Source organism: Archocentrus centrarchus, unplaced genomic scaffold, assembly GCF_007364275.1.
Source record: "Archocentrus centrarchus isolate MPI-CPG fArcCen1 unplaced genomic scaffold, fArcCen1 scaffold_30_ctg1, whole genome shotgun sequence".
Classification (NCBI taxonomy): Eukaryota; Metazoa; Chordata; class Actinopteri; order Cichliformes; family Cichlidae; genus Archocentrus; species Archocentrus centrarchus.
In genome coordinates, this window is record NW_022060259.1 from 3,556,016 (window position 1) to 3,577,492 (window position 21,477).

At 45.2% G+C, this 21,477-nt stretch overlaps 1 protein-coding gene across 1 annotated transcript; it reads right to left on the minus strand.

The window, feature by feature from the left end:
- Positions 1–398: 398 nt before the first annotated feature.
- lmbrd2b (LMBR1 domain containing 2b) lies at positions 399–12,878 on the minus strand. The gene is made up of 18 exons (XM_030723931.1): positions 12,699–12,878; positions 9,852–10,059; positions 9,490–9,596; positions 9,266–9,364; positions 9,015–9,182; positions 8,045–8,255; positions 7,893–7,967; positions 7,695–7,808; positions 6,327–6,510; positions 5,952–6,133; positions 5,523–5,656; positions 5,211–5,316; positions 5,030–5,127; positions 4,595–4,698; positions 4,474–4,520; positions 4,184–4,298; positions 3,961–4,087; positions 399–3,356 (listed from the first exon to the last, which is right to left on the minus strand). Exons 2-18 carry the CDS (start codon positions 10,023–10,025, stop codon positions 3,293–3,295), a joined length of 2,109 nt encoding a protein of 702 aa, XP_030579791.1. The 5' UTR covers positions 10,026–10,059; positions 12,699–12,878; the 3' UTR covers positions 399–3,292.
- Between the last annotated feature and the right edge of the window lie 8,599 nt (positions 12,879–21,477).

The following is a 21,477-nucleotide window of genomic DNA, read 5'->3' on the forward strand; positions in this document are numbered from 1 at the left end:
TAACTGAGACTCATTTTGTCTGTTTTATTGTCCTGTAACATTCACTGTGAAGCAGTTTGGTAACTTTCAACCCTGAATCCTGGTTCATGATCTAACTGAATAACTTGAATGCTAAAATGATTCTATGAAGGCTACATGTTTATATAATCTGAGCAACAATATCAGGTCTGGAATTTTATGAAATGCGGCTCAAAAACAAAACCTTTCATTTGAAGCAAAAGGAACTAAAAAAACTCATTAAATAGTGGCATTCATATTCATACTCTGTGTCTGAATAGTGAAGGAAGATGATGTAAATGTAATGATATGCACAAACACATTTTAGAACAATAATGAAGCAAATGAAGAGGATACAAAAATATGTCATGTCTGAGACAAAGAGGACCACAGTCTTTGTGACGATCATTTTTATTGTGTAACATTATTGTTTTGTATTGGGAATAAATCACTACCATAAATCACAGGATTCAGATCAGCACGAGTTCTACTCTCCGGCTCCAGAACCAGAAAAAAAAGTGCTGAGATCATGTTGGATAATAAATATTCATCACCAGAATCACCAACACGATGAGACAGAAACACTACAGGAAGGAGCTGTTTGACCAGGAGGAGGTACAGCGCTAACAGGCTGCAAGGAATATAAACACAAAGTCACAGCTATCAACAATAATCAGCCCATATCATACAAAAGATATCATACATATGTACAGAAGTGTCAGTGAGTCCAGTTTTATCCCGACCATCAACCTTTCTGACTGAAGATCTGAGCTGAACCTGCCAGCAGGATCTTCATCAGATTTAAAGGAGCAGTTCAGTGTTTCTGGACATGAGCTCACTTCATATCATTGTTTACTGTAACCACAGATGTTTCCTACATTCCAGGCAGCTGTTACTGTACTCTCTCTGACTCTGAGCAGCAGGACAAACTGGAGTTGTATCAGAGGCTCCATGACAGCATTCCTGCACTCACAGTGAGGTCCTTCTGACTGTGTCAGTTTCCTGACGCAACCGGATCAAACCGGTGACCTTTCACTGAAAGATCCTTTGATCTTTAAACCTTTTAATAAAACACTAATGTCAAAAGAGGCTTAATTAAGCTTTAAATACCAGAAACTTAAAGGTGCACTCTGTAATCACCTTGTTACTACACACTCCTGTAACACAGGAAATACATGAATATGTTGTATTTGGTTGGTGCAGTGGTGCTGTCCATCACTGCCCACAGCAGGAAGGTTCTGGGTGTTTGTTTGTGGAATTTGAATGTTCTCCTGTGCCTGCTTGGGTTTCCTCCCACTGTGCAAACACATGTTGTTGGTGGTGATTCTACATTGGCCACTGGGGTAATTGTGAGAGGGTGTGGTTTTCGGTCTCTGTCCTGTCTAAGGTGCACCCCCCCCGTTCTCCCAGTGACAGCTCATCTTCCTGTCGTGAAATCAGGACAAACTGGATGCTACCATAACTTGTAAAATGTTTTGAGATATAAAGTGTAAGGCCAAAGTACGACCTCACCTTCAACAACCGTCACAAACAACAAAACTGTTTCTAATCAGAGAAATTAAGATGGAGGTTTAGGAAATGATCAACAAAACCCCACAGTGATTCCTGGGGTTCCTCAGGGATCGGTTCTCGGTTCTTTACATTTCCATGAATGTAAACAGACCAACAATAAATCTTACAGCACACGGATGAACTTCTGTTCTCTCTACACAAATATGAAATCAATAAGTTTATAGTTGAACTGCCTTCTTAAGAAACTAACAGTGGCTGCCTGGAAGGCAAGAATGACCCATTCAAAGCTCTAAAACACGACAGCTTTGTAAGAATCACAGACGTTAAGCTTTGACATGCAGCCTGAAACAGACAAAAACAGGTTTTAAAGATCTCTTTTTCTTACTTCTATAATCTGTCATTTTTTCCTTCAACATGGCAGATACATTACTGTGCTAAAGTTTTGAACTGATCTTCATTTCTTTATATTTTGCTTCCAACACTTTGTTGTAATTTCTAAAGTGCTCTTGAGCAACAGTTCTCCAGCTTTCTGAAAGCATATCCAGGTTTTTCTCAAGGGATGAAGCCATGCTGAGTCTGCACGTGACTGACAGCTCAGCAAAAAACTCATTTTGAATTGTGTCTTTAGGCGCTTTGTTACTCGCAGCCTGTCACACAAACACATCATCTGCTCCCATTTCTTTAGTTGAATCTAAATCTAAACTGCAGCTCAGCCAGTGGAGATGGAGATCATCAAAATTGATGGAATTATGAATGCAGAAAGTGCGATCAGATTTTGATCCACCGTGCACCGTCTGGAAAGCTTCTGATTGGCAGCAGCTTCATTTTTAGCCTGACAATCATCACAAACACGCTGCCAGTGCAGTAAAACCTGGATATACAGAGTCAGCCGTGGATCAGATATTACTGAAGCAGCGATGGCCCATCTTCATCACCATCAACAAAAGGCAGAAACATCCAAAGAAGAGCTTTAATGTCCTTCAAGAAGCTGGAGAACTGTTCCTGAAGACAAGTCCAGACTGTGATGGACAATAAAGGTTTTGGTAGAATTATAAAATCTCTGTTTTGTCTTAGATGCTGTATTTCCATGTGTTTGCACCTTTTCCCATTTTTCCAGCAACATATAAAGATATGAGGTGAGTCAAGACTTTTGCACAGAACTGCACACGGTCAGTGTTTCCAAACAGTATAAATTTATATTTAATGCACTGAAGTTGTTTTTGATCACACGGTTTCATAACCATCACCTCCCAATCAGGTTTAAATTACACATAAATACAGATTAAATGATGCTGCACATTAAACACTATGAAGATCTGAGCTCCTTCTGTGACTGAAGGTGAAACAGTGTGCAGACCGATGAGGTTTATCAGCTGATCCCAACACATAAATCTACAACATTAAAGAATCAAAACTATAAATTAAATATAATAAGCAGGACCTTCATGAAACCTCTGGTTAAAGTGATGCAGTGAGTCTGGATCATGTGCTCTGGCTGTTCCTCCGGCCTTCATGACTCGCAGCCAAACAGGAAACTGTGACGTGTGTCACGTGTTTCATTCATACGAGTAACTTTAATGTTCAAAAGTGCCTTCATGGACCTGCAGCCAAGCCGGGACAAAAACTGATGCAAAGTGTTGATGAAGATATTTCCAGGTGAGAGGAGTTCACAGACACACCTGAGCGGGTTTTTATCATCATGCATGCCGAGTGACGAGGCCATGCTGTACATTCGCTCTCTGCAGGTAGACGCTCCAGTTTATGGCTCAGACTCACGGTTCATCTACACGTCATCAAATATTCGGCTACGAGACGAAGACATGGACAGATACCGTCCTCCTGAGTGCCTGAAAATACAACATCACACAAGTTCACACATCTATGATACATCAGGCCCACAAACAGAAGAGCTTCACTCCACCAACTAATGCTGACGTCCTCTGGAGTCAGACTGACTTTCTCTGCTTCCACCTCAGCTCGTACTCACCGTTACATGAAATGATTCTCAAACACACAAACATTCAAATTATGAGTCCTCTGTTTTGGTCTGTAACAGGTGCAGTTCACTCCTTTTTAAACTCATGGCTGAAGTCATGCAGACTGAGTCAGTAACAGCTACAGTAGGTGGCAGTGGCGCTCTCATTGTGAGAGTGTGCTCAGTAAGTAACAGCTCTATGGTGTACGTTTTTTTGCCTACTCACAGCGTGGAGCAGGCGCCGCCATGACTATAGTCACAGCAGAGAGTGGGGGGGGCATAACAGACAATAATTGAGAAGCGCTGCCTTAAAGGGTTAAACTGTGTGTCTGGAAGAACTCATGAATCACTCGGTGTTATTATTATTAAATAAAGCCAATGAAATAAAAACTGGAGAATGAAATTAAACTGCAGTCAAAGTGAAAACTAAAAGTTCAAAAAGCACATGGATGGAACCATGAAGTCGTCGTGGTTACCTTCCAGATTCGGGGTCCAGTGGGTCGTCTGTCAGCGCGTCGGCGTTGAAGTCTAAAGGCTCGGCGTCCTGCAGCAGCTCGATGCGATCCCGCTCCGCTCGGCTCCCGGAGCGGGTATATTTGGCCTCTGTTCAAAGACAGAAGGTCGTCCGTGATGCTGCCTGACCTCTAACCCACGTTCACTCCTTTAAAGGCGGCGAGTACCGGCCTGCGGCCGACTTACGTCTGCTGTTGCTGGAGTTCACCGTGTCTGAGTAGCTGGTCTCCTTCATCTCGTGGCTGCTCCTGTTCCTCGCGGCGTAGTCTTCTCTCGGGTTTCCGTATCGCTCCTTCCACTCCTGCAGCTCAGAGGACAAACATGCATGCTTCAGTCTGCAGAGCTCAACACACACAGCATCATCATCATCATCACCATCATCATCCCACTGATAGCAGTGATAATCACGGACTGATGCTGATTCTATTTTTCTATCATTAATTTTATTCTCGAGGAAAGAAGAACCAGCTGCTCACCCTCCGTCTGCTCTCTCCATCTTCAATCCTCTGCCTCTTTCTTTTCTCTGTTGAAACAAAGATTTTAACACAGCTTCACAGTTACAGAGTTAAACAGGCTGAACGAGGGTGGCAGTCTTACCCCGTCGGATCAGCTCCTTCCCCTCGTCGATCAGGTCAGAGGTCATTTCACTGTCATCCATAAACTGCTGGAAGCCCAGAAGGTTCAGGCAGCGAGTCCCCAAACTGAGGAGAACATGATGAATGTAACAGTGACCGACGGCCTTTTATCTGCACAGGTTCTGATCAGAGGACAAACCCTGCAGCACGCTGAGGCTGAAAGAGTTAAAAACCAGGACCAGGAAAAACTTTTTCCAGGTAAGTTTTTGGTCTGTGAGGAAAACTTTGAGTTTTTGTTTCCAAAGATTTTCAGTTTCCTAATGAAAGACGAGGAAAAGCAGCAGATTCTGTCATTTAGAAACACGTTTCAGCAAAAACGAGTCAAACAGCAGCAGCGAGCGTCGGTACCACACAGCAAAGAACCTTCCAGCAGTGGGACACCTGGAACCGGACTCACCTGAAGTAGGTGGCGATGCAGAGAATGACGATCAGCATGGGGTAGTAGATGTAGAAGCCGTTAGCGATGAAAGAGAGAACGCGCATCGAGCCCATGATCTGTTCCAGAAAGAAACAACAGGTGAGACGGGCTGACACTGCAGCACAGGTGTGACACAGGTGTGACACAGTGTGGTATTCACAGAGGTGTACGCAGTCTGCAGCTTGTTCTGGTGGGAGATGGCCGAGTCCATGTGGATCAGACCCAGGAAGTTGAGACACAGCGGAGGAGTCAAACGACAGAAGAGCCTGCAGGAGGAAGACAGGTTAGAGCACCAGACCTGCATCAGGTCCACCCCTCCATCACCTGCAGGTGAGCATCCGTGTCACATGATACCTTGTTTAATATCACTACACAACTTCCTGCAGTTCCTGTGCTTTAAGATAAACGTGAAAATTTCTGAAACTCGTACCCTTCAGAACCCTTTCAAAATAAAAGTGTTGCAGTCACTTACATGCCGCTGAACTGGAGGCTGTAGGCGTCGGTCTGGTGATGGGAGGCCAGGTAGTAGTAGTTGAAGACTCGGATGCGGAAGACGGTGGAGTAAACGCAGGTACACAGGAAGAAGATTGTGATGAAGCACGCCATCTGGTGGAGAGAGGGGGCATAACAGCAGTGAGCAGAAGCAGACGGCTCTCAGAGATCATGTTTCAGCAACGGAAACAGTGAGACAGGAGGAGTGAGACGTCTCACATCATGTTTCATTCATGGTAACATGACAGCTGTGCAGCACCCCCCCCCCCCCCCCCCACACACACACACACACACTTACAGGCTGTGCATAAATCATGGAGCCCCCTGTGTGACGGTTTCTGCTGTGTCAGCGTAAACCGAGGTTTGAGAAACAGAAAGAAAGAAAATGAATGCGTCCTCTGAGCCTCACCTCGATGTACAGGTAGTTGTAGTCTCTCTCAGCCAGCTGGATGAAGATGGCGAACAGCGAGAGGACGGGCCGGGTGCTGAAGAAGGTGCACTCGGACCAAACCACGGCCACGCTGAACAGAGTCAGGACGACGGAGAGGAGCCGGTAAAACCAGCGCTTCAGGAGGCACTGCCAGTACCACTCTGACACACACACACACACACACACACACACACACACACACACACACACACACACACACACACACACACACACACACAGAGCAGTGTTTAGTCTCCTACATGTCTTTGTTCAGCACTGCCAGCAGCGCCCAAAGGAAAACTGTAGCAGGACCACCTGTGCAGGTGAGTGCAGAGGTAATCTGATTACACCCACCTACAGTCGGGGTGTAGATGTATCTGCTGAACCAGCCGGCCGGCTCAGATGACGGGAAGCTGTGGACGAACTGGTGGGTGGAGCTGGTCTCGTTCTTGGCGACGTCCTCCAGGTGGATGGCCTGCTGCAGGAGGATCTGCCACTGCACACGAGTCCTGTTGTGTCTCTGCACCGCGTAGATCACCTGCACACAGCATCACAGGAGCTACTGCGAACACTGACTCTGGAGGAGGAACGAGCAGCTTCACCTCACAGGAAGCTCTTTTCTTCTTTTGTGGTGGAACGGCCTGTTCACTCATTATCTTCTTCTGCTGCTGCTGTGGAGACTCAGCTCCACCTGCTGTTCATCTGAACCTCCAGCTAACAAACACTCACCTGTCAGCACTGATTCAAACATTTTTCCTTCAGCCTGTCTCACACTTTGGTTTTCAGTGCAGCTGCTGAACCATCATTAATAATATTATTAATATTCAATCAGACCTGTGACTCAACCTCTTCCTGAATGCAGAACTTCTTTCTTTGTCATCTCACTGATTCTGTTTGCTGAGATTAATTATTAAATATTATTTAATAATAACAGCTTGTTTGTTGTGGCTCCAAAAGAAAAATGATCTGTTAAATTAAACAATTTAAATCCACTGGTTTAATTTGATCAATTTCAGAAATATTTAAAGATAATTTCATTTACTGATTTTTTATAAAAACTCTTGAACTCACGCCCTCCTGCAGTACCTGCACAGCCCACCAGGTGGCTGCAGCTGACTGATGGATTTCATTCTTTACTAATGAGGACTAAATTAATTTCCTCCTGCTGTTAATAAGCAGTTTGACTGAGTGTGTTTCTCAGTGGCCACTTTATTAGGCACATATTTACAATGTGAGGTGGGCCAGTGCGGCTCCTCTGTGCTGCAGAGACTCATAATAATCTGACCACCTCACATATATAAATATGGAGGAAAAGATCTGTGACATTTTAAAACAGGACCCATCACTGATGGGGATATCCTCCTGTGATTAATGAAAATATTAAATACATATAGACGTCAGGACAACATCACAGCCTCAGATCATCACTCATTTGGAGGCCCTGCCCTTAACCTTTAAACACCCAAATCTGCTGCTGACAGACAACAAGGCCGACATCAGTGTTCATTCTGTCTGCGTTAGACTCATCTGGTAATATTTACAGATGCCTCCTGAGCTCGCTGAGCGGATTCATCTTCTAAAGCTTCAGGTGGGCGTGCTCCGTGCAGGTGATCAGTGAACACAGAGACAGGCGGCGCTCACCACAGCTTCAGGAGTCTGTTTGCTTCCTGAGACCTCTGATAAGAAGGCGCCACGGTCTGATCTGATGACATCATCTCTCACCTGTTTGTGAAGCTTCACGAGGCTCTTCTCTGTCGGGTAGGTGTTCTGTTTGTCATCAAAGTCCTCGTAGTCGTCCATGTTCCTGCCCATCTTCTCCTGGTAATCCAGAGGGCACTGAGGGAAAACACGAGCGTATCATCACTCATTATCACAGCTGATCATCTGTGTCAGACTGAGGTCCAGCTTCGCTCCACCTACTTTCCTGAGGATGGTGTCGATGTACTTCCTCAGCGGGTGGTTGTATTTGATGGACTCGCTGACTTTTCTCACCTCCTGCAGCAGAACAGACGTCACAGTAAAATCACTGACATTAAACCGAATGTCTGTAACTCCCGCAGGCCGTCCCTCACCTCCATGACGTCCTCCAGGTTCTCCTCTGCGTCCGCCTTCTCCGTCATCAGCTTGGAAGCCTTGAAGTACGTCTTGATGAGCAGGTGTCCGTGTCGGGAGGCGTTCCAGTAGGAGCGAGGGATCTCCACCAGCCCGTACCCAAGCAGCAGCACCAGCAGGAACAGACCCCAGGTGTTGGCGGCAGTGATCCCGATGGTCTGCAGCTCGTACCTGAGCCACACAGGAGGACCGAGCAGGAGGTCATTACCAATAACATCACTGTTCTCAGCCAGGAAAACTGCCCCCTACTGGTCACTGCAATACCTGACTCATCTCCACTCTCCACCATCTGTAAGAACTTTATTTTCTGCATCAACACAACACCTGACTTTAAACCACAGAACGGCACCTTTAGACACATCAACAGCTGAACTGCAGCTGATGACAGAATAACAAGGAGGGAAGGAACAAACTGACTCGTGCATTGGTGACATCACAGCATCACGCTGAGTCAGTGAGCGCTTTAGAGCGTCAGTCTTCCTCAAATGTTTCTAAAGCAGCTCAGGTGCTGGGTTTTATTCACCTGTGGCAGCAGGTGAATTCATAGACTGAGAGGTGTGGCCCAGCACTGGTGTAAGCAGTCGTCATCGGTCTCTGCCTGTGAATCATTTTAATCTTACAGTCGGCAGATCGACTCACAGCCTGAGGCACCGAGAAAAGCTTTTTGTCCCTGTGATGATACCAGAGCAAACCTCTCATATGTGGTTCAATCACAGCGTTACCAGACAGGTTATAATCAGGTCTGTATTTTTATATTAGTGTTTAACTTTCAGTTCACCTTCACTTAGTTTCCAGTGCTCCAGGTTTAGGTCAGTGTCAGTGTTTTTTTAATAATATGAATACATTTTTTCCTCTGAAATTCACAAAGTTCGGAGCAGCTGCAGCAGGTGTGGTTCACCTCTCTGTAGCTCATCCCCACGCTGCACTCACCAGGAGAGGTGCCACTCCGGGTGAACGGCCACGTAAATGAGCAGGGAGCCGAAAATGAGCAGGTAGGTGCCGTAATAAATGGCGTTCTCTATCAGCGCCGTTTTGATCTTCCCGGTGATGGAGAAGCCTCCGGAGCGAGCGTACGACTGCATGAAGGGCAGCAGCAGCCTGACGACACAAACACACATTCAAACCTGAAGCAGAAAAACTGAGCAGGTTCTGATTTTATGAGGAGATTCAGGCTCACTGACCATGTGAGGCACTGAGACGTCCAGTACACCACCCTCCAGAACACCGGCATGATGCCGTCGGGGATGTAGCTCCACGGCTTGTAGCACGGCGTCAGTACACTGAGGAGGAATCACACACAGGATTATGAAAGCTGCTGATGAGGACTGAAAGCTGGTTCAGAGCTTCATCAGGTCAAAGAAATGCAAACAAGCCTTCATCCCCCGCACACACTCGGCTCTCTGACCTTTTGCTGGGTGCAGCAGTCGTGTTTGCTGTGCTGTGATTGGACGGCAGCGGGCTGAGAACAGAAGCCTGCTCCTCGTGCTCCTTCTTGCACTGCCTGTAGATGGTCTGTAAGCAGCAGAGAGACAAACAGCTCAGGAATCAAACATTTAAAGACCTTTAATCCTTACTTATATGATCAGTGTGGTTGCAGATGTGCAAAAAGGCCCACGAGTCACAGATCTGAGCCCAGAGGTTCAAACAGCTTCTCTACGAACTGCCCTGAAGCTTAAAGTTCTCAGATTAAAACTCAGAAACATCAGCAGAGAAACTGTCAAAGTTTCAGGAGCTGTGTGAGTGAAGAGTACGGCTCTGAGTACTGACCGTGCTGACGTCCAGGGGCAGGATGAAGACGATGAGGAAGCACAGGTACCAGGCCAGCAGCGTGCCGAACAGCACCATGCGCTGCTGCTTCTTGAAGTCTCCATATCGGTGCAGCAGGAACAGCGCCAAAAAAAACACCACCACGATCTCGATGCCGAGAGCCGCCCCGCTCATCCCGCCGCGCTCCCGTCAGCAGCCCGACGCAAACCTGCAGCAGACGGAGAAACACGAGCGGGCTCGCTTTAATGGTTTCAGGTTCCACGCCCGCCGGTGTGACAGACTCTGAGGGTCGTTATTTCTGGGAGGTCTGAAACGTTCTCCTGTCGGGCCGGCGGCTCGTTCTCTACTCTGTAGGATAAGAAATTCACTCAGCGGGCGATTTCACCTGGAGGCGTCTTTCTGTAACGGCTTGATGTTTTCACAGTCGTGCTGTACTGTCTGCAGATCCACGTTTAACTGCAAACTGCTGTAAGAATGAGAGAAGACTGAGGCTGTGATGAAGGAGCTGCTGTTTGTTGTTATCCTGTTAGACGTGATAAAGACCTCAGAATCAGCACAGACGTGGAACGATGAGCAGAAACACGCTGACCTGCAAACCCTGAACACCTCTTTGTGTGGCTTCTTTGAAGAGCTGGGGGGGGGGCACTGTTATCTCAGAGCAGCACAAACAATAGTGTGATTAAAGCGCAGCGAGGGGCCGAGGTTACAGAGCAGTCATCAAACTCATGTTTGCTGTGTTGCTTCCTGACTTCAGTGTCTCTGAGCTCATCTCAAGTTTAACAGGACTGATGATTCCTGGGTGTTTCTCTGCCGGCTGGGAGGTCAGGTCGCTCTTGTGAAAGTCCCCAGTGTGGTTCATCTGCTGTCCCAGTGAAACAAACTCCAGCTCCACCGCGGTCCTCGTCTTACTCTGGAGATCTTCTGACATTCATCCAGAATCTGCAGGTTCATGAGTTTCTGAGCCGAGCTCACCGAAGCTGCAGGACGACGATCGCTGCTTCCTGTAGTCCCGGGCGGCGGAGCTGGATTCTGTCCACGGGATGAAGAACTGACTGAGAGGCAGCAGATTACTGCTCCATCATCTCTGTCACAAAGTATTATTTCTTAATTTATTTTAAGAAAGCATGCAGGGTTCTCCTGTCATGCACCCATCCTCATGTGAACTACCCAACCAACACTACTGGTTACGTTCAACCAACCAATCAGGTTTGAGTCCAGGTGAATGTTTTCTGAAACCATTAATCAGTTTAAATCAAAGTCATGTAAAACCTGTTTCCCTGTCAGTGAGAGGCGGGCTTTTATTATGGCGATCTGCTGAACTGCCTGCAGTGGTTTCCTTTTGTTCTAGTGTGTCTGATGTGCTGCTCTGACTTCCTGTTGAAAAAAGCCTAACAAATACACCTGCGCTGCCTCACCTCTTCAGTGATGATCACAGATCCACGCAGGAGCTTTGACTCTGAGGAAGAGGAGGCAGAATCTTCTCTGTCTGTGGTCATGTGATCATGTGATCCTCCTCGTGATGGTGAAAAGGTCAGCGATCGTCTGGCAGGACGTTTCTCTGTGCGGGAGGACGGCGCCCTCCTCTGCTCCTCCAGAGGTCTCACACTTTCATTTCTTTATTTTTTATTCCCACAGAGCTCGTCTTCATCTGAGCGAACGGCCTGACGTGCAATGACCCCAACGTTTCAGAGTCCAACACATCAGCTATTTAGTGACCCAGAAAAAGGCAAAATACTGACATCTTAATCCATAACGTCACGTCATCATTAGTAGCAGTTTTATATTTTAGATTAAGATTCTAAATCTGCATAATAATTTGTGACTAAGGCTTTAAAATGAAAAGGTGCAATTATGGCTTTTTTTTTGGGGGGGGGCAAACAAAACGGGCTGCTGCAGATGGATTTCACTCCATTGTCTCCTTTGATCGTCTCTTTGTGTTTGTGTGGAGACTGTAAGAAAAACTGCTCGTTAGTGAGGGATCATTTGACACCATCACTAACCAAACTAGGTCAGCGGGGGGCCGGTGAAGCTGCCCGACATGCTTTTAGACGGACCCCGACCATCACTGACACTGAACCCACAGATGCATGAAGCCTCTGCAGGACACACAACATCTGCCTGCTGATCACATTTAAGTGGCTCCACCAAATCAACTGAAAGCAAAGGTAGAAGAAGAGTAAGTGGCAGTCAGAGGACAGGTCAGTTTATACTGTTGTAGGCTGTGTGTGTGTGTGTGTGTGTGTGTTACATCTGCATCATGGAGAAAATAATCATTTCATCATGAGGAAGTGGCTGAGGTCTGGATATGCTCCTCAGACTCGGATCAGGATGATGTAATAATTCCTGACACTGTGACAGTATCACTGTTCCCCCGGGAAGAGGTCACAGAGCCGGCCTGAACGGCTCAGTCCGCTGCCTCTGGTCTGGATGGCAGCTCCGTGACCTCTTCCAGCATTAATGTGAGACTGTCGCAGCTTTCAGGTTTACCTGCAGCTCTCATCACACAGTCCTGACTCCGTGACATCATCACAGCGACAGGCTGACGTGGAGTGTTTCTGTGAGACCGCACCCGCCGGAAACTCAATTACGCTTCATCATGTGCTGTGACGTGGAACTGCGCAGCTCAGATTAAGACTGTCGAACCGCTGACCCCCCCCCCCCCCCCCCCCCCCCCCCCCCCACAGCCCCACGGAGAGGTGAGGGGTCAGCGCATGAACGCCACAGTCCTGTCAGCTCTATCGGGGTACGCGCAGAGCGGCCAGCCGCGGATCAACAACCATCCAGGAACTCCGGTTAGCTGCCGTCGGTTAGCACCCCGCTCCCTACCAGCGGCCCTCCGGCTCTCACCGTGTTTCCTCCGCGTGCTCCGGCTCCTCTCAGAGGGACGTCAGGGGGCCGTTCCGGGTACGATCCGCCGCGTTCACCGTGAGAACCTCCGAAAGCTGCTCTTTACCTGCGGGCGAGTCCGCGGAGCATCAGTACGTCACATCCCGGTCCTAGCAGGAGGTGATGACGTCAGAGTTAGCCAGGCAGCCTGTCTGCGCGTGCGCAAACACGGTGTTACGCCGCTGCTTCTCTTGCAGCCAGAGCGCTGCAATGTGCAATGCTGCCCCCTCTAGGAGAGAGCAGGAATGGCTTCACAGAAGCTGAGAATGCAGAGATCTGAACCTGCTGACCCCCAACCTGCTGACCCCAACCTGCTGACCCCCAACCTGCTGACCCCCAACCTGCTGACCCCCAACCTGCTGGCCCACAGCTGCAGGCTCACGTTTCCAGCTGTGCTGCAAACTCTAATATCACTGATCTTAAACTTTATTATCCCTGAGGGGCAATTTCCTGTGTAGCCAAAAGCAAAATATCCCACACAACACGAACACCCAGAGACACCGACCCACCCCACGGAATTCCAGAAGGTAACAGAGACAAAGGAGAAGCTAAATGTGTTCTTTAGTGAGGTGAAGAAGCCCTCCCTCCTGAACGCAGCCGCTGATACGTCTGAGAAGATGGTGGTGCGCACAGACGCAGCGGCTCGGAGCTCCTGGTTGTGCTTTTTCTTTTAAACGTTTTGGTTGTGTTAATGTGTGAATAGGATCGCGTACACCCACGACATTCTGCGACTCACCAGAAACGGGTGCTCACAGTGTTTGGTGACAATAAAGGCTCCTGATTCTGGTTCTGGTTCTGATAGTGGGGAGTACTTTCACCCCAAATGTGTTCTGGGACTCCTGACTCTGCACAGGGCAGGATCATTGAGCTTCGTACCTCCATGTTAAACCAGCTCAGGCTCTGGGGTGTTTCTGGATCTTTGTTCTCTGTTTGTTCTTTGCGTGTATAAACTGTATGTGTGGATGATGGTTTCAGTGATTTTCACAGCAGAATCAGGTCTGAGGGCCTGAACACCATCAGCTCTGCAGCCCCCCCCTGTAAAGACTTCTTTGGATGAGATGAGGATTCCACAGATTCCTCGTTTTTAAGTTTCTGAGCTCTCTGCTCAGGCAGCCGTTCACAGAGCGGTGAACCCTCCACATCTTTCATCACTCTCGGCCTCTGTGGAGGCCCGAGCCCTGAACACAAAGGCGCTGACTGAGGAGAGCAAAATGATTGTTTCCTGCATTAATGAAGCTCCCGGGATCGGCATTGTGTTCATGAATGGAGGCTAACGAGCCTCATCAGGGGCAGTTTGGGAGCATTCAGGTAATTTTAATGAGAAGCTGGGAGGAGGGGGTGGGGGCTGAATGGAGGTCTGGAGGGGAAATCTCGCTGGTCCCTGACCCCTGACCCCTCTGCTGTTTCCTCTTTATTTATGGGGTCATAAAATAAATCTGCTGATCATGAATGAGCAATAACTGAAAGGAGCCGTTAGCCTGAACACAGACGGCCTAAAAACATGGACTTTAATACTTTAGTTATTATTATCACAGAAACGTCATCACGTTGTTACATCCAGTCAGAGAGGAAACACGTTTTTTCTTTATTATTTGTTGACGTGTGTATACCTCCATACACAAAATGATAATAACTGAATTCTTATTTATTCTTATTGGAGAGCAGAAGAGCCGCCCAGCCGCAGTGAGGATTAGCTGCTTAAATACATTTAAATAAAGAAGAAATAAAACATTAAATTGTACATAATAAGACAAATAAATAATCATGGAATAAAAGCAGAGTAAATAAATGATGTTTTAAATGTTAGAAGTCTCATAAATGCTGATTTTATCACTGAAACTACATTTAATAATGTGATAATGTTTATTTTGACATGCTCAGTTTTAGGAAACGTGTGTGAGAACAGCTTTCATGCTGATCGAGTCTTTGAGCGCTGGAAGCAAACATAATAAAACCATGAAGAAGAACTAAAGACTCAAAGACCTCGTTTTATTTCATTCATATTTTAATTCATTCTTTCCTTCTTTTCTGGGTCAGTCGTTCTTGTCCAGCTTTTTTTAGATCTAAACATCAATGAGGACACGAACACACATTAATATGAAAACTGGGTGCTGAGCCAAAAATGAGCAAAGAAAAGGAAGTCTGCACACCAGCAAAAAGCTGCTGGATAACAAAAATACATTTAATACTAAAACCTTAATGAGACTTTGGGCAACAGCTGCCTATAACAGACACAACAACATTACAGGGGACACCTTTATTCTGAGGCTACGTTCACACTGCAGCCTGAAGTGACCCAAATCCGATTTTTTTCACCCTCATGCGACCTGAGTGTGTGCGGCCAGGTCACATTTATCTGACCTGCACGTCATTGATACTCAACAAATGTCACTATTGTGCGTCTCCTTACGTGGACTTTTTTTTCTTTTCTTTTTTTTTAATAGACAAAAATGTACAAATCATCATCTCGTCCTCTGCTGACACTTTCAGGTTCGTCTGCTGTTCACACACAGATCACATCCAAGTCGCACATATTTGGAAATGTGAACAACCACGCAAAAAAAAAAATCAGATTTCACAAAAAATCGGAATTGGGTCACTTCAGGCTGCAATGTGAACATAGCCTAAGAGTCATGTGACTGTAGGTGTCTTCTTACGTTCCCCCTAAAGAGTCTGTGGGGTTCGCGGGAAGTAACAAAAAGTGACCGGGTTGAAAAAAGTAGACATGAAAGCAAAATTTGTAAACTAAAAGATTTTTATTAACGTTTTAACAAAAAGAGATGGACAAGCTGCTCTCACCTTCAAACAAAAGAAAAACAAAACACAGGAGTTACTCAACAAACTGAAGGTAAGAGGACTCACACACAACAACAGGCATGTTGACCAAACAAGGAAAAGAGGAATCAGCAGCATCATCTTCTTTAGATAAAAATGTGACTACACACACACACACACACACACACACACACACACACACACACACACACACACACACACACACACACACACACACACACACACAGGACTGTCTGAACACAGCAGGGTAACATGAACTGTAAGGTTGGGGCTGCAAAGGCACACTTTGTGATTAAATGATAAATCGTTTGTATGATCAGCTCAGCAGATCACACTGCGTGTGTGTCACTGTGTGTGCTTTTTGTGTTTGTGTGTATGTGCGGTGCCTCATAGCAGCTGATTAACATCATCTCTGCCTCTCTGAATGCATTTTGCAGCATTCATACACTGAGTAACGTCTTTGTTATTTAAACTCCATCATTTCTTCTCTCCAAGGGCGCAGGAATGAGTTTACTATGGGGGGGCACATATCATAAACCTGACAGATCCATAAATACTCTGAACAAAGCATAAAAAATACTATTTGATGTTTTATTTTATTCTTTTTCAAATGTTGGGAAAGGAGTGTTGTGTACATCTATATTATTGCATGTATAATTTACATATGTATATGTTTAATAATCGTAAGACGTGGACAAACCACCAAACAAAATGGTTTGAATCCTTTATCAAACATAATGACCATGTCATTCCAGGCTGTACACTTACTTTATCAGGTGGCCGCACTGGTACTAGCAAGCTAAATATTTCAGTAGTGCAAAAATAATTTAGTAGCACACAAAAGTGCAAATAATAATAATAATAATAATAATAATAATAATGCCTTAGACTTATATAGCACTTTTCAAGGTACTCAGTGCGCTTTACAATTGCATGATCCATTCATTCACACCCCAGTCATACCTGGTGGTGGTAAGCTACTAATGTAGCCACAGCTGCCCTGGGGCAGTCTGACACAAGCGTGGCTGCCAATTCGCGCCTACGGCCCCTCCGACCACCACCACACACATTCACACTTAGCCAATGTGGGTTAAGTGTCTTGCCCAGGGACACAACAACAGCATGCGCTCAGACAGGGACCTGAACCAGCAACCCTCTGGTTGCGAGGTGAGCACCTACCCACTGCACCTCTGCCACCCACAAAGTTTGATATGTTTTATTGGTCGAAAACATTTAATACTGGTCAAAAATGCATTTATGAAGGTTGACTGGCAACAGAACTGGTTCTTTAATTAAACAACGTTCTACATGAATGAACCCTCGCAGATAATGTAAGGAACGAATTATTCACTTTTTAATCTCAACCTCAAGTAAAAACAGCTATTAAAATATGCCTATTCAGTTTGAAACTCTGTTTGGTCAACAAAAACAAAATCTAATAGATAAAAATAAATATCAATAAAAATAATAATAAACAACAGAAATAAATAAAAGTGATACCTCTCACATTTAATAGACAAGCTGTGTGCCTCACTGACATCACAGTGTGCTGTTGCACTTTGCAGCCCTGCATTTAATAATTGGCCAAACAGGTGCCGGAGCACACAAAGGTTCAAAACACTGGCAAAAGAGCCTAAATGTTTTTTCCGCCTCTCATTTGCAGCAACAGATTGCTCGCAAATTGACTTCTTGTCCAGTAAGTCAACTTTATATATGAAAGTAAACTGACAACAAGACGTTATAAAACAAGCCATATTCATGGCAACATCTCCAACAGACCGTTTTACCTCATTCAAGGCGCAGTGACCTGCCGCTATGTTGGGCCTTCAAAATAAAAGGACGCGAGTTAAAGATTTCAGAATCAAGTATTTTTCTCTGGTATAATTTTTGAGTGGGACAAATGCACCTGTCTCCAATAATTGGGGGGGACACGTCCCCCCGGTTCCTGCGCCTATGCTTCTCTCTAATGCGCAGCTAATATTGCAGTCACTGCAGTTTCAGTGTGAGTTACAGCTGGTTTTGAATGCTGCCTCACGCTGCTGCAGCTCCACCGATGAACAGATGAAGCATTCAGAGGACGGCTCTTCACTGTCATCTACATGAGAGGAAAACAAAGGCCTCCATCTCTCTGACTGCACCAACAGCTGCTTTATGCTTTTGCTGTCAGTCCAACATTGTTGGACATCAGGCCACACATGAGAGCTTATTGATAACTGATTACAATAAGAAGCTTCATGCAGTGTTTTTAATGAACTGTGAGCTGCTGCACTTTTGATGTTTCCTGTTCTTACAGCTCAGAGAGCAGGAGATCCATCATCAAACCTTCATGTTAAGTTCCTTAAAGTTTATCAAGAAACTCCAATGGAGGTTTTCAATACAGCTCTGATCTCTGGACAGTGAAAGGCTGCAGTGACGTCTGCAAATAAGATCAAATAAATCATTCTTTGGAAAAATGTGTGATTTAAGGAGAGTTTAATCAAAGAAAACCTGAATCTGGACTCAGAGCCCCGAGTCAGAGTCAGAGCCTGTAAAGTTATAAACATGCACATATTCCTGCATCTATAGGAGGAGCAGCTGCAGGAGGAGCAGACTGAAACTCACACATATAGAAACATACGGCTCTCTGCCACTGTTAGCTGACTCAGGTACATAAATATGTCCTAATGCAGGCCACAGAAAAAACTTACAGCTGAACATCATATTACACAATAAACAATATCAAACAATCATTTGTGGTACTCAGATTTGCACCATTAACTGAAAAGTTTCCACACTGAAAATCATTATTCCAATCATTGAAACATAATTATTCCAGTGTTTTTGTTTAACCTGTGGTATCTACACCCCCCCCCCCCCCCCCCCACACACACACACCCATACCCATATGGCCCCACCCCCCATAAACTGACTCTGGCAGTGCTTATTGAAGCAGATGGATGATCTGTTTTCTTTTATCAGTACCTGTGAACCCACAGAGAGCACATCGTTGTGTTCAGCTGTGATCGACTTGTGTGATTAATGTTTCACCTCGGTCACAGCACAGCTCGCTCTGAGGCTATTTTCAGATCATGTGGCGCTGCATTCAGGGACGGCGTCCTTATCAGAGAGCCAAGAGCTGCTCTTTCTCCTCTTGAACCCGTCGTTCAGCAGGTTGAGTTCTGAACAAATATTTACATGATGAACCTGCCAGCAGGTTGTTTCCTGACGTGAAGGCCAGCAGAGGCTGATGCTGGTACAGAGAGTCTGCAGGGACGAGCACGCTGCTGCTGCTGCTCTGAGGGGCTCTGCAAACACAGCACTCAGTTCTTCTGCTGGTGTTTGCAGAGATGCGTGAAAATAACAATAAATGCATATGAAATAAAGTTTCATCTTTCTGCATTCAGCTCCCAGCCTCATTCAGGGCCTCGCTGAAGACGCAGAGAGCAGCTCCTCTGTGAGACCTCTGAGCATCTGTAAGAGTTTAATCAGGTTTCTGGTGTTTTCGGTTTACAGTGAACACAGAAGAGATTAAAGCTGATCCTGATTCTTCCACTAAATCTGAACATCTTAGTTTTTGGATTAAATCTGCTTTGGTTTGATTTGCTTGATTCAGTTTGAACTTTAATTTTGATCTTTGTAATTATTATTATATGAAGGTGGTGGTTGGTGGTGGATTTAAGAAATAAAATAATAGTCATAATTCATTTTCATTTATATAGTCCCAGTTTACAACAACAGTCTTATATTATAACATAAAGATCCAATTAGTGTTGAATAAAAGCATAAACATAAGTATTAGTACTAATATTGATTATTTTTCTAATCAGTGTTCCCCAATAACTGCTGGAGTTCGTGTGTGTGTGTGTGTGTGTGTGTGTGTGTGTGTGTGTGTGTGTGTGTGTGTGTGTGAGTGAGTGAGGAGCAGAGGGACTGATGAGGGTAGATGAACTCAAGAGCAGGGGTCAACCATCCAGTGCAGGCAGGGTGGAGACGAGTGTCAGCCCTGCTGTGATGGCTGTGGGGAGACGTGGAGGTGGGACAGACTTCAGCTGTTACTGACAGCTGACTGATTGCAGATTGGAGCTAAGTTTGTATTCAGAGCAACTTTCTAGCATTGCAGCAACCAGCAACACTGAGCCATGCAGGCCAAATATTAATACCCACCTACAAGAGTTCAATTAATCAGCTGTTCAGAGAAAGGAAATGAAAAGAATCAGTAAATGTTATAATCACAGATGTTTTCAGATGTATCACACCATCAGTCCAAACTCCACCCAGTTTACTGAGAGTGTAATTAGGTTACCTAAATACACTCACAGTGTACTCACAGTGTACTCATTCACAGTATATTTTAGTGTAACCTGCTCCTGTGTGAGTCCAGTGCTGTGTTGTGTGCAGAGGTGGGAAGTAACGAAGTACAAATACTTCGTTACTGTACTTAAGTAGATTTTTCAGGTATCTGTACTTTACTTAAGTATTTATTTTTCTGACTACTTTTTACTTTTACTCCCTACATTTTTACACAAGTATCTGTACTTTCTACTTCTTACATTTTCAAACAGACTCGTTACTTTTTAACACGTCAGAGAGAAATTTGCATTTCCGGTCAGTGCGCCGTCAAACATCAAACGATCTGAGCCTAAATGGAGGAATAATAACACATAAGAGACAATCGTACTGCGTATCCTCCATCACCGGGGCTTATCTCGTACAAAGGGATTAAATACGCAAACCCATGTAATTAATGTATCATTTATAGTGCTATAATCGGGCCGGACCGAGTCCGTAAGTTGCGCTGCGGCACATAAACAGCTTAGCTAGCGCTACTGAAGAGGAGCGAGCATGAAGGGAGTAACGTGTGGCAGGTAAATGCAACGTTTCTAAATGCTCAGCAAATATCAGCAAACACACAAAGTGTGTGCAGTTTGTCACACAGTGTGTCTGCTAGCTAAAAGAAGAGCTGCTGTATTTCAGGGAGAGCAAAGAGAGAGAAGTTCACTCAGAGATGGAGAAAGAGGACAGGAGAGGAAGAAGAGAGGTTAGATTTAAAGGTAAGGACTGGAAAATAAACTGAAGTATGCTGACTTTGTGTTATTCAAAGATTCTATGAAAATACTGCAGTTTAGGTTAGCTTGTTGTACTGTATTTACAGTAAAGCTCTGTGTTGGACTGGAGCACAGTGTTTGTTCATGGTCAGAGTTACAGGTTACATCAGTGCAGCAGAGATGAGTCTGAATCAAAGCTGCTGATGCTGAGATTCATTCACTGAGTCCAACATTTATGCAGCCTGTATGCTGTCAGTGTAGGGGATGGAGATCAGCTCAGAGAGCTGTGAAATACTGGGTTACATCTTTGTGAGTTCACTTCATCCACACAGAGCAGTAAACCTCAGAGCAGCAGCAGCAGCAGCAGGTCACAGCCTGCACACCAACATCATTTACTGCAGCTCACAATAGAAAGTTGTGATTCTTCTCCCCATGCAGAACCACTACAGCTGATCTTAGGGTTCCTCCACCTTCTGAATCCCACTGTAACCCTGAGTATCCTCATGTTGGTGTTTAGGTGGAGGCACAGTCACCCTCTACTATGGAGGACACAGAGAACAGAGCTGTGTTTAAATTCCCTTTCACAGTTTGTGTCCTACATAACAGTTTCAAGCTGAGTGCATTCATTAGGATTAAAATTTAGATTGGAATAACGTTTGTATTCTCATGTAATATTATTTTATATTATTACAATAATATATAATGAGGTTCGGTTAGTTTTACACAAAAATAGCAGGTAGAAACATCCTCCAAAGAACTACTTTTACTTTCTTACTTTGAGTACATTTCAGAGCCTGTACTTTTTTACTTTTACTTAAGTAGAGAAGTTGAACCAGTACTTCGACTTTTACTAAAGTATTTTTTAACATAAGTACTTGTACTTCTACTTAAGTACAGAATGTCAGTACTTTTGCCACCTC